The 16,680-nt window shown below is 33.2% G+C and overlaps 1 protein-coding gene across 5 annotated transcripts in view; it reads right to left on the reverse strand.

Annotated features, from left to right (window-relative positions):
* The window catches only part of ATP13A3 (ATPase 13A3), a 79,376-nt gene that overhangs the window by 22,461 nt on the left and 40,235 nt on the right, over positions 1-16,680 (reverse strand). For all 5 annotated transcript variants that reach the window (XM_016136360.2, XM_016136362.2, XM_016136358.2 and 2 more), the window contains 14 exons: positions 14,035-14,185; positions 11,622-11,738; positions 11,035-11,052; positions 10,789-10,942; positions 10,577-10,697; positions 7,424-7,548; positions 5,636-5,811; positions 5,027-5,149; positions 4,867-4,946; positions 4,238-4,280; positions 4,043-4,152; positions 3,640-3,736; positions 2,659-2,731; positions 832-1,009 (listed from right to left, as the gene is read on the reverse strand). In XM_016136360.2, the coding sequence (XP_015991846.2) occupies positions 832-1,009; positions 2,659-2,731; positions 3,640-3,736; positions 4,043-4,152; positions 4,238-4,280; positions 4,867-4,946; positions 5,027-5,149; positions 5,636-5,811; positions 7,424-7,548; positions 10,577-10,697; positions 10,789-10,942; positions 11,035-11,052; positions 11,622-11,738; positions 14,035-14,185 (1,566 nt within the window). The remainder of the gene's footprint in view (positions 1-831; positions 1,010-2,658; positions 2,732-3,639; positions 3,737-4,042; positions 4,153-4,237; positions 4,281-4,866; positions 4,947-5,026; positions 5,150-5,635; positions 5,812-7,423; positions 7,549-10,576; positions 10,698-10,788; positions 10,943-11,034; positions 11,053-11,621; positions 11,739-14,034; positions 14,186-16,680) is intronic.

A 16,680-nucleotide genomic window follows, 5' to 3' on the forward strand; every position in this document is an offset into this window, starting at 1 on the left:
AATAAGTAAGATGACTTACATTAATACTAGCAAAGAAAGCACTTGGTACTGAGATGGCCCGTAATATTTTCTAGCTATGGCTCTCTCATCTCTTACTTCCAGGTGGGCAGGACTGTCAAGTTCATATAGGACTAAGGATGAGAAGTACCCAATACCCATTACTAAAACATCAACTATAATGTTAAGCGGTAACAAAATGTTCATCTGCTATAAATAAATTCTGGAAAGAGTATTGAAAACAATTCCATCTACCCCTTTTCATGCACAGTGTACACATAAGCAGTAATGTTAAATTTCTAAAACATTGAAAGACAAGTAATTTTCCTCAATCAGGCAAACTAAATCTGAAAATTTAATTCTATAAAATTACCTTAGTGAATAGCTTGTATGTTTAATTAAATAATGTTCTCATAATTTGTGAACACTCTATCCATAAACAAATAAGAAGCATTTAATACATAAATTTTATTTTTTTTTTAGATTTTAAATGTCATTTCCTAAACTGGGGTTAGAAAACTTAGAACTACCAACATTATTGGTTTAGAAGAGACCAAAGAGATTAATTTCAACTTTCTTGTTTTACATATGAGGAAAGAAAGGCTCAGTAGCAAATTAAGAAACTAGTCCAACATCCCCATTTTGGTAGTGATTATTAACACCTTGCCTGACCACCTTCCTACAATGTGGGAGTTATCATGATATAAAGTGAAATACAGGCCAAAATTGTTTAATCAAGCTGCATGCAAAACTTCTGTATAAATTTTTAGACTTATTTTTATACGCATGTTAGATACACTTTATAGAAATTTTTTAACAGATTGACCAACTTACTCTGAATGTGGATGCCATACTTCATACCAAGGTTGCTGCTTGACCCAAAAAAACCCCAAAGATTGAAATCCAATGGAAATAATGATCTGAGACAAAACGGAGAAGAGAAGGGCCCCGGATAAAAGACCTGAAGGTGGCCTTTGTGCCACAAGTTCCTTCCAGGCAGGATTTAAACTCACTATATTAAAAAGAAAAAGATGAAAGTTCTGTTATCTAAATTAATATCACTATAAAAGACACAACCAGATTCATTTAGGAATTGAAAATTTTTGTTTTTCTCTAACAAATCTTTAATATGAAAAATGTCCAAAAGCTAAGGCAGGTGTCTATAAATAATCTGTGAAAGTAAACAATATAGGTTTTTCTAAAAATGACCCAGGAGTACTTTTTACATTAGCCTCTTGAAATTCAGAGAAAATATCACTACAAGTAAAAGAAAATACTAAATATGAGCATATAAACTTAAGATTAATCACCAAAAATAGTTTAACTAAGTATTTCTGAATCTTTAGTTATAAAGCTACAGTTAAAATCATATGTATTACCCTCTAAAGATAGTAACAAAGATTTGAAGCAATATAAATATAACGGTAACATAAAAAAGGGTTCTGATCTCTGATCGTTTATTAAGATGGTATCCATCAAGTTTCTCCACTGGAAAGTTTTCATTTTCTTTGTAATGAATAAATAATTTGTATACTGACTGTGTACAAATCCTGTTTTTCATCAGATTTTCATTACTAATTTTAGCATCCACTGAAGATTGTCTAGATAAGGCACTCTTAATGAATGTGATTTTGTCCTCCAGGGGACAGTTGGCAATGTCTACAGATACTTTTAGTTATCCCAACTGGGGGGGGGGGGTATTCCTGGTATCTAGTTGGGCAGAGGCCAGAGATGCTAGTAAGCATATTGTAACGCACAGAATAGTGCCCCCACAACAATGAATTATCTAGCCTAAAATGTCAGTAACATCATGGTCTATCCATGGTCTAAGTTCACCATTCCTTCTACAATTATTAGTTAGCATTTTACTGTAAGGAAGAGCTTTCCCTTCTCCCTGCCTCAATCATTCATGCATTTATTGTATGGACTTATATATTTTTATTTGGTTAAGTGGCTCATATCTCATTACTATTATTATTTATTTTGATGTTAACATCACCAATATTGGAACAAACCAACATCTTCTGTCTCCTTATATGATGTATCTAGAAGGACACAGCATCACTTCTTTGATATTCCTGCCAAAAATTCATAGTCTGAGTCTAATGAGAATGTCAGACGAACCCATAAAACTGGTATTTCTCCTTTCATAAATGTCAACTTTAAGAAGCCCCCCTAAAAGCTGATACACTAGTCCAGATTAAAGAACACTAAAGAGACATGATAAATTTGTGAGCCTGGATTAGATCCTAGGTTAGAGGACTAGGGGAAAAGATACAGTATAAAAGACATTATTGGGACACATGACAAAACTTGAATATGAGCTATAGATTAGATAATGTTATACCAATGTTAAATTCCCCAATCTTTATATCTGTGTTTAATTATATAAGGTAACGACTTTGTTTTTAAGCAGCATATATTAAAACATTCAGAGGTAAAGGGGCATGATAAGGCAAACTTACTCTGGAATATTTCAGTAAAAGGTAGAGACAATAAAGAGTAAGGTAAAACATAAGCAATTGGTAATAAAAGGGAATATTTATAAGGAATCCGGAGAGGTATGCAGAGTGTTACAATTGTTAATGTAAATTTACTAAAGTTTAATAAGTCACATAAGAATTTTATGCTTTGAAATCAGTAACAAAACAAAATACTCACTTGTAAATACTACTACCAAAATGATTGCCAGATCAATGAAAAGAAACTGGAAGTCTCCTAGGTTACTTAAGACCTACAGAAGTAATTTTGAAAACATAATTAGTTTTCAGGAACTATTTTTATAGCACTATTTTCATACCATTTTCCCTGGTTTTAGTTTTTTTCCCCCAATAATACAAAATGACACTTGGACCTGCTTAAAAAGTGAAATGCATTTGCCTTTCAAATCAGTGAAATACAATATATACTTGCAAACATTCAATTTAATATATTAGTATAAAAGGCATCTCCTAAAAATTTATTCAATAAAAACCTTTTAAAAGTGTTTTAGCAAAAGGAAAACACAAACTTTTACTCACAATATTCAACATTCTTGGAAATTAGTATCTTGAAGCTTCCTTAATATCTAACACCATCCCGCCTGATACTTTCTACAAATGGTAAAAAGGTATAGTTTCACAAAGACTCCTTGGGATGTCACCAATGTTCATTTAGAGATATATCTAAAGTGAGATCACTTCAAGTACAAAATCGGAGGGAGTATCTATGAATACTGCTATTTAAATTTTCTCTCCAAATGTATGACATCATACAAACAACACTGCTGAAACACCTTTTCTCATTTTGGCATTTTCCTGTAAATGTATAGCAAAGTTAACTATGATTTTGAAATAAGTCACAGCTGGACAGTTGGTAAAGTTTTAAGAAAGATGTCCAATCTGCACTAAAGACAAAAAAAAGAATATGAGCATCTTTTATTCACAAGGCTTCAGCCATAGTTGTTAGCCTTAAGGAAACGCTACTACAGATTAATGAGATTTTCAATCTGCTACAAAAAATAAACTAAAGGAAAACTTACAGATGCTATTTATGTAAGTTCCATAATTAAAGGAGGCATTCAAAATCAAACCTATATGCTCAAATCTTAATTTCAATGTCTTAACATTAAGTGCCATCTCTGTAAGCAATGTCAATACTCACAGAATACAGTAGAGTAACACTGGAGTACTGTATAATGCTGTACAAAGCCATAAACTTAAAGACACAGAAGGAAGTCATTAAAGCAGCACGGCCTTCCCTGTGAAAACACATGTTGGCATGTGAATAAAAGTATTTTAAACTCCTTCTCCAAACCACCATTATACCTTGACAGATGAACACCAACATTCAACAGCTACAACTAAGCATGTTTCTACCAAAAGAACTAAGGCAAAGCAGAATTGGAAGAGATGAGGAGTAGCAATTAATCTGTTGCTAATAAGTTATAGATAAAATACATCAATATACCATGGAAACAAATTCATATTACTTCCTGTGATAATTTTTTCTATACTATTAGAGCAAACTATGAAGAAATAATGGGAAATTTTTCAATTTGTACTACCTGATAAGGTTTGGCACACAGGAAATACTAGGAGTTTTAGAGGTAAAGGGAGATGCCACTGATGCCTCGAGCTCTGATAAGGAAATGCCTCCATGTGCCCTCTTCAAAGCCTAAAGTTTGAAAACAAAAACCAGTTAAGTTTTGTAAATGTGACTTAGGCTAGAGAAAGCTAAAAATCACAAAAACTATACTTACACCACAATCGTTTGCGCCATCACCACACATTCCAACAAAGTAACTAAGAAACAAAAATTATGTTAAGATTTTGATTAATTTCTTAAAATATACATGTAAGATTTCACCAATACAAAATTATGAAATATTAACAGAACAAGTTTCCCCTAGTGAAACTAATGACCAGCAGGCATGTTGCTTTGCAAATAGCACCAGCCTGTAAGTCAAATAATCTGAGTATCATCCTATTTCTGTCACAAGGTGGGCAAATTACTTCAATACTTTGGCATCACAATCTCCTAAATCTTTAGAACAAAGTACTTGGGCCTATATAGTCTTTGGTACACTTGCTTTTAAGGCTATCAGCAAAGATTTCTCCTTTAAAAACTTGAAACTTAATTATTTACTAAAACTATAAAGTTACTGCCATCAAACTGAGTTGAATGAACTCTACCTCACAGATATTACCAGGAAAAGAAATTGTGGATTTTATACTTTAGCTAAATAAATGCGCACATGAACCTCTTATAAATATTTAAAATTATCACTTATCTCACATGTGACAATTTTATATACATGAAATATTAGTTACTTTTCTGGGTTTGAAAATGAAACTACAATTCATAATACACACAAAAACCAATACTTACTCTACATTTTGCAATGCTTCTACTAACTGTGTCTTCTGATCCGGTGCCATACGAGCAAACACGGTACCATGCAACATCAACTGGAAAAAATATAAATTTCTTTAAAATATTGTTTACAAATGTATTCCAGTAAACACATATGTAAACCCAAATCACTAACCTTAGGAACGAGGTCTTGGAAATGCTCCAGAATCACTGAAAATGACTTCCCATTCATTGCAAAATGATAACGAGTCACCTGAAGATCTTCTAAGCTATCCTGGGCCAATTTAATTGGAATAGCCTGTGTATACAACATTCAGAACAATATTTAGGCAGCCAAATCAAATAACACGATCCTATTTTAAACATATCTGATCAAAAACTAAAGCTTTTCAACCAATATTTTATACAAGATACTGGAAGTTTAACATTTATTGAAAGTAAAGTTCAATTTTAAGATAATCTATGTTTATGTGGAAAAAGAAAAACTTAGGGAAGGCTAATATCAGCTTTAATTTGAAATGATCATGGGCCACCTGCATCTTTTATCATTACTTTTAAAATAGGATAGATCTTTGTTACTGTTATACTTCAAAACTGTTCTTCTCAACTTTGGCTATCGAATTTTAAATACAGATTCCTGAGTCTAATGAATCAGAATTTCTGAGCAGATGGCCCAGGCTTCTGTTTTTGCTTACTTTTTGTTTTGTTATATTTTAATGCACTATTTATTTTTTCAGACTAAATTAAAAGAACCTTCAAAAGGCAAAACTCATCTTGACATTACCTCTGATTCAATTGCTGATGAATTACTACACTGTGTTATGGTATCTGCATAATGCCAATTTATCTTGGCAACTTTCCCATCCTTTGGAGGTAATGCTTCAGCAATAATAACTTTATCTTGAGGTAGTATCATTCCACAGTCTCTGGCCACAGAGACAGCAGTTAACATGTTGTCACCTAATTTTCAAAATATTGAAAATACATTAAAATTGAAATGGAAACATAAATATATTAAACAAGTACTTATTGAGAATCCACTATAGTCCCCATGACTGGGTTGGGCAACCATGACTGGGTTGGGCAACATTAATATTATATTTGGTCTTTATTCTTGGAATTTAAAAATAACAAAATTAGGATATACTCATCAAAGGAAGCTTCAAATAATTCAAGCACATATATACTAAACAGTTAGAATAATCTCAATTTCTAAAGCCAAATATATTCTCCATCTTTTTGAGTCATGCATTATTAGTACCCACTCAACACCTGGCACAGTGCTACATACAGAGCAGGTGCTCAATTAAATGTGCTGAAATAACCTAGGAATGTCTGTGTAAGAATACCCTAGAGTAATATCACAGAAAAGAAAAATGAATTATAAAAGCAAAATTACACAAAACAAAAAGATAAGCAAGGAAACAGAATATAATCTTTACAAGATGGAAAGAGAAGCAAAACACAACTTCTCAGTCATGAGAAGGAAAGTACTGAAGAGCAGTGCTGCAAAGACATGGTCAAGAGAAGAAAATGTAAGCTTACAAGAGGAGCAGGCAAAGGTCCTGGGAACCCACTGCTATTGGAACTGAAGGACAATATTATTTCCCCCTCCCAATTCCCACACACTATTTCCACAGGTGTCATCCTGTGACAACAGACTCCCTTGGGACAACAAAGGCATAGTCTGTTATAGCAGAGAAAGATTGGGGCAAGTTAGAGATGGAAAGTGCTTTGAAGAAGTCATTGGAACCATGAATTGCTGGGATGCTAATAAATTTAATTACTTGAGCTATAGGCTAGTAAGTATGCTATTAGGTGAATCTCAGATTCTAAAACATAAAAATGTACACAGGCCTTTTCCATATAAGTCTTAATGAACACATAAATGCCATAAAATAAATACCCTAATTCTGATTACTTGCTGGGGAAAAAAAAAAAAAAAACACTTAAAGCCACCACTATTTCGCACAGCTAGGGAATTACAATTAGACAACATTATCGACAGTACAAAACACCGAATCATTTAGATATAGTAATCAAAAAACGGGCTATTTTCACTACTATAGATTCAAGTGATAATAATAAATGTACTATCTTATACATGAAAATGTAATTCTAACAAATATCTATTAATCGTTTTCCATGCATCTGGAACAGTTCTAAAAATTGGAGAAGACCCCAAAATATGTAAAAGATACTCTTAACCCTCATGAACCTTATATTCTACTAGAGAAAACAAATCTATAAATAACTAGCACAAGGTAAAGTACAATAAGTACTGTAAGAAATATATGATTTAAAAAGACACAACAAAAAGGAGTAGAGTTTAAATTTTCAGTGCGCCCTTCACTATTTTACTATACTTGCTGTAAATAGAATTTGTTAGACCTTCGAAAAGTATTGCAAAGTTATCTTATACCTTGAAACATATTCAGAGCTGAAATAGGGCAATGTAGGATGAAGCTACTATAGAATATACTTTTAAAACCACCTGATCATTCCTCAATATTATATATCTTGAACTCTAAGAGTCACACTCATTCTTCTGTGTCCTTTTATAAAGTCTAACCTGTGACCATGACAGTGCGAATGTTGGCTTTATGCAAATCTTCAAGTACTGCAGGGGTTTCTTGCTTTAATTTGTTCTGCATTATAATTAATCCCATAAAATCCATGTTGTTTTCAATGGCATCTCTGCGGAAAAATAAATGTTAACACATAATGGTTTAGTCAAGAGAACAAATACTTTCTATTGATAAAGTAATTAAAATATCCATAAATTATAAATTAAAACATTTTATACATGGAATAAATCATAAATGTGTGTATTTTGTTTAATATCTCAAAAAGCTTTAATCTGGAAAAAATAAGAAATACATTTTGAAATTAAATTTTACCCTTTGAAATGTGAGAATATAAAGACCATTGGAAATGTACAGTTGGTCCTTCATATCCCCAGGGGGTTTCTACGACCAATCCCCCCATGACTATCGAGGGACAACTATGTATCTTTCTAAGACACTAAATATCTGTAATACTAAGGAATGTTCATCTTGATCCTACTCACAAATAAACATAAATAAATCTATTTTTTATGTCCCCCATACGATATACCCTAACTTAAATGTTAAAAGGAAAAAACTGTACATAAGCACATTTGATATAATTATACTGATTCATTATCATCGTTGATGAATTTTATAAAACTCTTGATCCTGAAAGTGTGACCTAAAAATTGTTAGCAATTCAAAAATGAAATCTATTCAGGACCAAGAGGTGGGCCTTTTAGCATATTTATTCATTTTCAATAGTTACCAAGATGCTACTCCTTCAAATAGCTGAGTATCTACAGTACACCAAGCACTATGCTAGTAGCTGGGATGTCAAAGATGAAAAGGCATGTTCTCTACTCAATATGTCTTTGTGGAGAAATAGACATATAAGCAAAGAGATGCATTCAAAAATAATATGTGTTTCAGCACTATAATGGTGATGAAGTCTGTTCAGTGATAGCTGCGTTATTAAGAAATCACAAGCTACAAAAAAAAATATCACAAAAATATTTTTTTCCAAGGAGACAGGGGGCTTGAAGTTAGGGACAAAAATTTCAGATTTGCAACATCAAGTGGTTTTTCTACACAAAATTCAACAATAAAGGCCTTTTAAGTATACAGCTATTAACCTAAGCATCTCTGAAATATAATTTAGAACAATGGGTGTTAATGATATTAAATAATAGTAAGAAAAGTTAGTACAAATGATCCTGCTAAAGTCTAAAAATGCATTTCAAAGCACAAAGCTATACAAATGTGAAACTTCTGGGTCAAAAGCACTGCAACCATTTTCCTGAGGTACTAGTAGTTTCTGGCTGCAGCTGGTTTCCTAACTCTCCTATGAATGATACAGATCATAGGAATTTTGCCCTCTAATAAATACTACAATATTTAATCAGAGATATAAAGGTTCAAGCTGTAAGAGAAAGGCCAAAACTTGTTCCCAGAAGGTAGAATGTAAACACAGAAAAGGTCTCAGTTGAAAAATGAGAATGAAGGGAAGTAGAGAGAGAGAAAAGGTGACAGGGAGGGAGGGATAGGGTATCCTGCACAGAAAAATAAGCCTATCCAAGGGCATGAAAGGATGTCTGAATATGATAGGCTTGAGAACTATAGGCAATTCAATAGTCCTTAAGGAGGAAAATGACAAAAGATAAATTTGTAGAGAAAAAAGAGCCTAATGTATCCTTCACAGGAATCAGGATATAACATTGTGGCTCCCAATAATCAGAATAATCAGATCATTTAGTTATCACTTTTTTGTTTGAAATGTTCATGCTTAGACCACATCTCCCAAACATCCTGTTTCATAGTTACAATTCCTAATGTAGTTTTCTCTTTTAGTTATTTGACTAGCCACTCCATTCCTTTAGTACTTAGGAAAACAGAATTGTACTATAACACTGTCCTACCTTTTTGACTTAATGTGCCTGGAATAATTAACAGAAGTTCTAAATAGTCCACAATTTAACCACTGCCCTATTGGTGAGTGTTATATCATTTACACTATTTAAACATGATCTTATGCACATGTAGAAATATTTCTTCAGGATGGATTCCTAGAACTGCACTTGCTAGGTCAAATTACATAAGCAAATTTAACTGCTAACAGGTACTATGTTATAGTTTTTAGAATTTACAGTAGCATAGTAGCGATACGTTGTAATAATTTTCTTACCTTCACTAACACTTGCTATTATCAATCTTTCCAATTTGCCAATCTTAGGAGAGAAGTGATGTCACACTGTGGTTTTATTTTGTAGTTCTCCAAGAAATAGTGTCCTATCATTTTCATGTGTTCATTGGCCATTTGTATGCTTTTTCTGATATTCACCTGTTTAAACCATTTGCCCATTTTAAAAATCACATGTGTGTTTGTTTTCTTTTCTGATCCATAGCTCTGATTATGAACTCCTCCAGTAGGTGATGGTGAGCCATTTATAAAAATGCCATATAGGAGACCGACATTAGATCTGAATATTAAAAAGCTCTCTCTGGAAGCAGTATGGAATAGACAGTAAAGACCAGAAAAAAGAGCTGAGACCCTGAATTAGAGACAATGGCAGTGAGGATGGTGGAAGAAGCTATTAGATAGGAAAAATTAGCAGGGCAGCCAATAAATGTTACTTTCTGCAAATAAATTGCAAGGTACACTCTAGGTAAATGAAAATGTTATCCTCAAACAGGAAGTCTGTCTCAGTTATAGTAAAAGAGACAATCCTGGACATAAAACCCATATATTCTCTATATGTGGAAGTAAATGTGATGCTGTTAATGCTATTGGACCTTTGTGGTGGAGGGTAATTGGTTATTGTAACTCATGATACTCTGACTGAATTAGTAGTTGGTTCCAACCACTTGGCAAAAGCAAGTTGATCACTTGGGAAAAATAAATTTCTGTAGAATTAGGTTTATTGAAACATAATTATGCTCCTATAACATGCCTGACACATACTAGGCACTTGATAAATATTTAACAAATGAATTGAAAATAGTTCCGAAGAGCCATACTTTTATCTCAATCACCTAAAAAAAACATTGCATTATGTGTATGTCCATACATCCAATAAATATTTAATATCCAACTATTTACAAATTATTATATGTGACTTATATAAACACAAATGATATATTGGAAAAATGGTCGAAAAATTGTTCATCAACCTCACCTGCTAATATTCTGTACTTTATGCCACGTCAGTTTTGACTCCAATTTTCTGTGTGCAAGAGCAATCACACGGAAGCCCTGTTTAGTGTAATCCTCTAAAACTTTTTCAAAATCAACGGGAACTTTTTAAGAAAAAAAAAAAAGTTATTGTTCAAACGAACACAAGCTTATATAAATACCAGAATTTTAATCAACGTCCTGTTGTTTCTTTACCTGTTTCAGGTTTACAAAGACTGGCAATGACTTCAGGTGCTCCTTTCATGTAGGCATCCATTTTCTTATCCCCTAGCACCCTGGCAACCACACTCATACGTTGCAAAGCAGAAGAAAATGGAAACTGGCGAACAATTCCTATCTCATAAATAGCCTGTATAATTTCAAAAGATGCACAAAGCGTTTTTTATCCTTTAAGAATTAAAACAAATATATTTAGGTAACAAGTAAACAATCTTTACTTACCGGAAGTTCAAACAGCTCCTAAGAACAAAACAAAAAATAAAAAATAAAGAAATAGTACAGATTAAGTCTATTAACATACTCAAAGTCAAAAACAAAAAAACTTCACACCCAGAAACATTATTTGGAAAACAGTAAGGAACTTCGATTATTTCAAAATTAAGTTTCAAGATTTGCTTCCCTACCGCCTCCCATTTCAAAAAGTATATATTTTAGTATTTTAAATTTTCTGCTATCCTAAAAATATTAGCATATTAAGAACTAAAATAAACTCTGAGGAACACTTTTAAAATTCACCTAAAAATTAAGTCTCTCACATATTCTTTTTACTAAATTCTAGGAATATACAGGTGCAATTTAAAAGGATTAATCACCATGTCACCATATATCTAAATTACAAGGCGCTAAGCTGCTCAGTTAATAGGAAGGAAAAGTAATGGTACTGAGAAAATGCCTATAACATTCCAGGTATAGTTGCTAATAAACACAATTAAAATATTCATATCTGCATGAGAATTGAGGACATGTGATTTCATCTTCTAGTTACATGCAAACTGAATGTTATAATCTAGCCTAAAGTGATTTCGCACCATTTCCTGGTCTCCTGCAGGTGTAGATTCAGGAAGCAACTGTTTTGGAGGACGAACCACGGTGGGCATAATTCGATTATGAAGTGCTGTTTCCTCTTCGGTTGCTTCTTCCAGAATCTAAAAGGAAAATATTCAACACATTACCTCATAAAATTTAATTCATTGGTTCCATTTTTAAAGAAACATTATGGGTGTTTTCAGTGAAGTTAAAAAAAAAATTAGTGCCCAAGAAATAAATGAGCACTACGAGATCATTAACATAAATAAAATATAAATGAAGCTAGTTAAAGTCCTAGCAACTCATGGAAGAGAGGAAGCAGAGGTTAGAAATGAGTAAAGAAATAGAGAAAAAAAGTCTCTAATTTTTCTCCTACAACTTGTTGGGCTGAGACTGGCTCTACAAAAAACAGAAAGTTCTTACAGTTCCAAAATTTTCAGTTTATCATCCAGGAATTCCTTTCTGCTAACAGGAAAGGATTCAGAAGTATACAGAGCTCAAATATGGTTAATAGAACCACTGCGTCAACATACTGCAATCCAAAGATGTGAGTTTACTGTTTCAACTTGAACACATCTAGTTAGGATACCACAAATCCAACCCCTTGAAATTTATTTTTAAAAATTTTGAGTGAAAAAATTCAAACAAGAACTTGTATTAAAATACATGTACATGAGAAACAAACCAATTTGACACTATAACTGAAAAATCAATCAATGGGAAAATGATAGGGAAAGAAAGTGTGTCCGATTAGCCAATTTTATACAATTCTAATATACACTTTAACATCTCTGAAATTGGGATGTATCTTATATTGCATCAATCACACCAAATATCAGTAGTGCCCAGTTGTGGGAAAACATTCCACTGATCCTTTTTGGTAAAACCAAGTATTAAAAATTTAAGTCAATAAAACATGCTATTACACAAACTTACTTATTTAACCCATTTTTTAAAAATTCCACAAACAGAATACTAAAATCTACTGAAAATCTATTTGGCTGGAGAAAAGTTTTAGAGAACATCAAGATGAATCAGTTCTATTTTGCTTTATACTCTACAAATGAAGTGGGCCTCCTTTAGGAAATTAAATTTGATAAGTATTTGTTGTGGGCTTTCAGAAGATGGCAGAGCACTTACTCACTCACTCGGCTCCCTCCCTTTCAAAATGTCAACAAAACACACAAAAAGGAATAAACTTGTAAAAGTAAACAGAAAGGAAAACAGGAAGAGGAGACTTCCAATATGAAGACAAAAGGCAAATTGAAAAATATTGATAAATACAGCAATGAAGGAAATGGGAGTCCAGAATAAACACAAGAAGACATACAAGAGAGGTGGGAATATTTCTTTCCAGCTGAAATAGCTGAGCTAAGGAAAAAAAAAAGATTCAGGGAGTCATTCTCTACACATTTGGACCAACCTGAGAAGAGGAAGGGCTTTACTATGAGGGTTAACATTCCAGAGTAAAGCCCCACTTGTGCAAGGATTGTGGGAGTGGGTAAGGCATTCAACCTTAAGACTAATTCTGCTCCTCTGAAACTGAAGAATGCCTGTGGATGAGAACCCAACCTCGACACACAAGCTCCCTCCCCCTTGTCAGCCTTCCCATTCAGGGGAGGTGCTTCTCAAGGAAACAGTCTAACATATATATGGGCAAGGAAAAAAACCTTACTGCAGCTACCCAGAGTTATCAAACCAGAAGAACTTCATTCTTAAATATGAAAGTATTATCAAGATGTATAATGAAAACCACAAGCACAAAGGAGAAGGATTAAGTAAGGGTAGAGAAGAAAAAACAAAACAATACTGACCCAGAGAAAATAAATCATCCAGATGCAAGAATGGAACTTTAAAAACAAACTATTATTGCATCTATAAAAGAACTGAATGCTGTAAAATGGTCACAACCAGAGAACATAAGCAAGCGCTCAGAAATTAAAACTACTAATGGCAAAACACATAGAAGGAAACAAACAAACACAAACAGTGTGTGTGTGTCAAGACACAGAAAGTAGAAGATGGGAACAAAGAACACTGAAGACACATCACTACTCTATACTTTTCACTTGACCAACAAATTGTGCCCCTGATGATCATCTTACTGACTATGCCGACTGCCCCAAGTAGCTGATAGCTGATTTCTCATATAAACAAACATAAAGCAGGGGTCCTGAGCAGGTCATCTTTATTAAAGGTGTTTAAGTGAGTCATTTTAACTAAAACAGACATTTTTTTTCTTTTTACAAAGTATAACTAACAATCTCTCTAGTGATACATCTTTAAAAATTAAATAGTTGCTTTTATGGTACAAGATAGACTGTTGTCAAAACAACTAAAAGAAGCAGACCTTCTGCGAGGTAATTTTTACTCTATTTTCCTAAAGTTACTTATCCCTTAAAATATTGAACTTACCCATCCAATGGCTTCAAACATTTTCAAATCAAGTGGATCACCAGAAAGCACTCCTTCAATTTTTGTGAGTGAATGACAAGTAGCCATACAAGCAACAAACTGAGACTTTACCAACATCTCATTGCAAACGTTTTCATCTGGCAAAAGAAAACTAAATAGAAAATGCATTGAATTAATTAGATTTATACATCCCAAGATTCAAGACAGTATTCTAACAATATTCAGGTTTTACAATTTTTCAAAATGGAAATAAAATGTTTGCATTTCTGCATATTTTTAACTATAATTTTAAGCATTCAAAAACATTTTCTTCCATGAAAATTACACAACTAAAATATAGTATTATCTTAGATTCTGAATAAGTAGGCCACACATAACACTATAGGAAATACTAGCTACTAAATCATAAAAATGCTGCCTATGTACATTCGAAAGACTAGAATACATTAAAAACTATCTTACAAAACATAAAATGAATGTGTAACACATAAACTTCTAAATGCAAAACTGAGCTCATAAGAAATAAAGGGAAATTTTCAAGTGCCAGAAATAGAGGGAAAGGAAAACCAGAGAGGTGTGGACTATGAACTTAAGCAGATGCTGTGACTACACAGGGGAGAAGGAAGAAGGCAGGGGAGTCATCTCAGTACCCTTGTGTTTTAATAACCACATAGGAACAGTAGACACAGTCCTGGCCACATACAAAGTGGGGACTCGAAACTAAAAGAATCCCTCTCACCCAGGATGGCAAGTGCTCTTCGAGAGCTACATCCTTGGAAAAACGGCATACTATAAAAATTTACCCATAGGCCCAAAGGAATAGCTAAGAATAAGCTTATCTCTTTCCACTGCCCCTACCCCCGCCAAAGTTCAAGAAAATACTTAATATTTGTATAATATTTATTGTGCACTAGGCCCTGTTCTAAGAACCTTAAATATACTTGACTCATCTCATCTTTACACCATCTGAAGGTATTTTATTATCTCAATTTCGAAGATGAGAAAAGTGAAGCAGAATGGTTAAGTAACTTGCCAAAGTTACAGAGCACATAGGTGGCAGAGCAAGGATTCAAAAATGGGTGATTTCAGGGCCTAAACTCTGAACCCTACACTACTCAGGAGAGGATATGGGTTTCAGTATATGCTACTGCCTGGTCCAGAAATCCCCAAGTTACAAAAGTAACATTAAAGCTTTTCTGGCAACACTGATACCACTCTTGGCCAAGCAAAGTCAAAGGAGCGCCCACCACACAGCCACAGAGGAGGGAGTCTCACAGGAAAATCTTGCTAAGAATGTGTTCATAATCTAAAAATGCACCAAGAAACAATTCCCACCAGTCAACAGACACAACAAGGATAGAATTAGAATCCTATAAATTTGAGACAATAAAGTGGCAATCTGAATGAATGTAAAAAAAAGGCATTTTTAAATTAAAGGCTTAGAAAAGAATAAGACACCATGGGGGAGACGGGGAGAGGCAGATTTGGAAAGAACCAAATGAAATTCCTTATCCAACATATGGTTAGGATTCCCAGACAGAGAGAAAAGAATGAGGGGAAGGCCATAATGGAACACAAAGAGGCTGAAAATTTTCCAGAACTTATGAAAAAGTTCTTGGAACTCTTGGAATCAAGAAACAAAATAGTCCTGCACAAACAAATAAAAAGATCATGGTGAAAATGCAGATATCAAAGATAAAGAAATATTTTTAAAACAACAAAAGTGAAAACAGATTACTAAAGAGATTAAGATTTCTTAACAGCAATACCAAAAGGAGTCAGGAGAAATGGAATAGCATTTTCAAAGTGCTGAAGGTACACAACTGTCAACATAGAAATCTATACAGTTACACCATCATTCAAGAGTGACAGTGAAACGAAGAATTACTAAAGAATCTAGTTACAGAAGATGACAATTTAATTCAGAGGAACGGGATACAAAAAGCAATGGTTAACAAAGATATTTGTAAAATCTAAGTAAATCTTAGCATGCAGATTTTAGAAAACCAAAATTATAATCGAGTTTTATGCAACAAATACAAATAAGGAGAGCAATAATCAAAGTAAAAGTATTCTGCAGTCCATGGGTTCTTCCGTGGGGTTTAAAATACAACAATAAAACCCATGAACTTTAGACTCTTAACTATGAATATGAATAATTTAAAGACAAGTAGTAAAAGATTAGGATGTATAAATTCTGAGAAAATGTGAAATATAAAAAAAATGTGTGAGTATATCTGAAATCACAATAAATATGAACGCAATGGCACAGAAAGATTGAAAAGAGATGGAAAAAATATACACAAGGTAAACATCAGGCAAAAAAAAAAAGCTGACATGTAACTACATAAAAACATTAGATGAAATAGAATTTAAGGCAAGATACATTAGGGATAAATAAGGTCGCAATGTGACAACCTATTACCAAGAAGATGTAACAACGCTGAAATTACATGAACCAAACAATGGTCTCTTAAAGGATACAAGCCACAGTCCCACAGACTTTTGAGAGAAAAAAATGACACAGACACAATCACAGTAATGAAGCTTCTAAACATCAAAAGACAACAAAAACATAGTAAAAAGAAGAGAAAGAAAACCAGTGGAATATTTTGTAATGCAGATTATGATCTAGAAACTACAAAG

Source organism: Rousettus aegyptiacus, unplaced genomic scaffold (assembly GCF_014176215.1).
Source record: "Rousettus aegyptiacus isolate mRouAeg1 unplaced genomic scaffold, mRouAeg1.p scaffold_m13_p_4, whole genome shotgun sequence".
NCBI classification, from domain to species: Eukaryota; Metazoa; Chordata; class Mammalia; order Chiroptera; family Pteropodidae; genus Rousettus; species Rousettus aegyptiacus.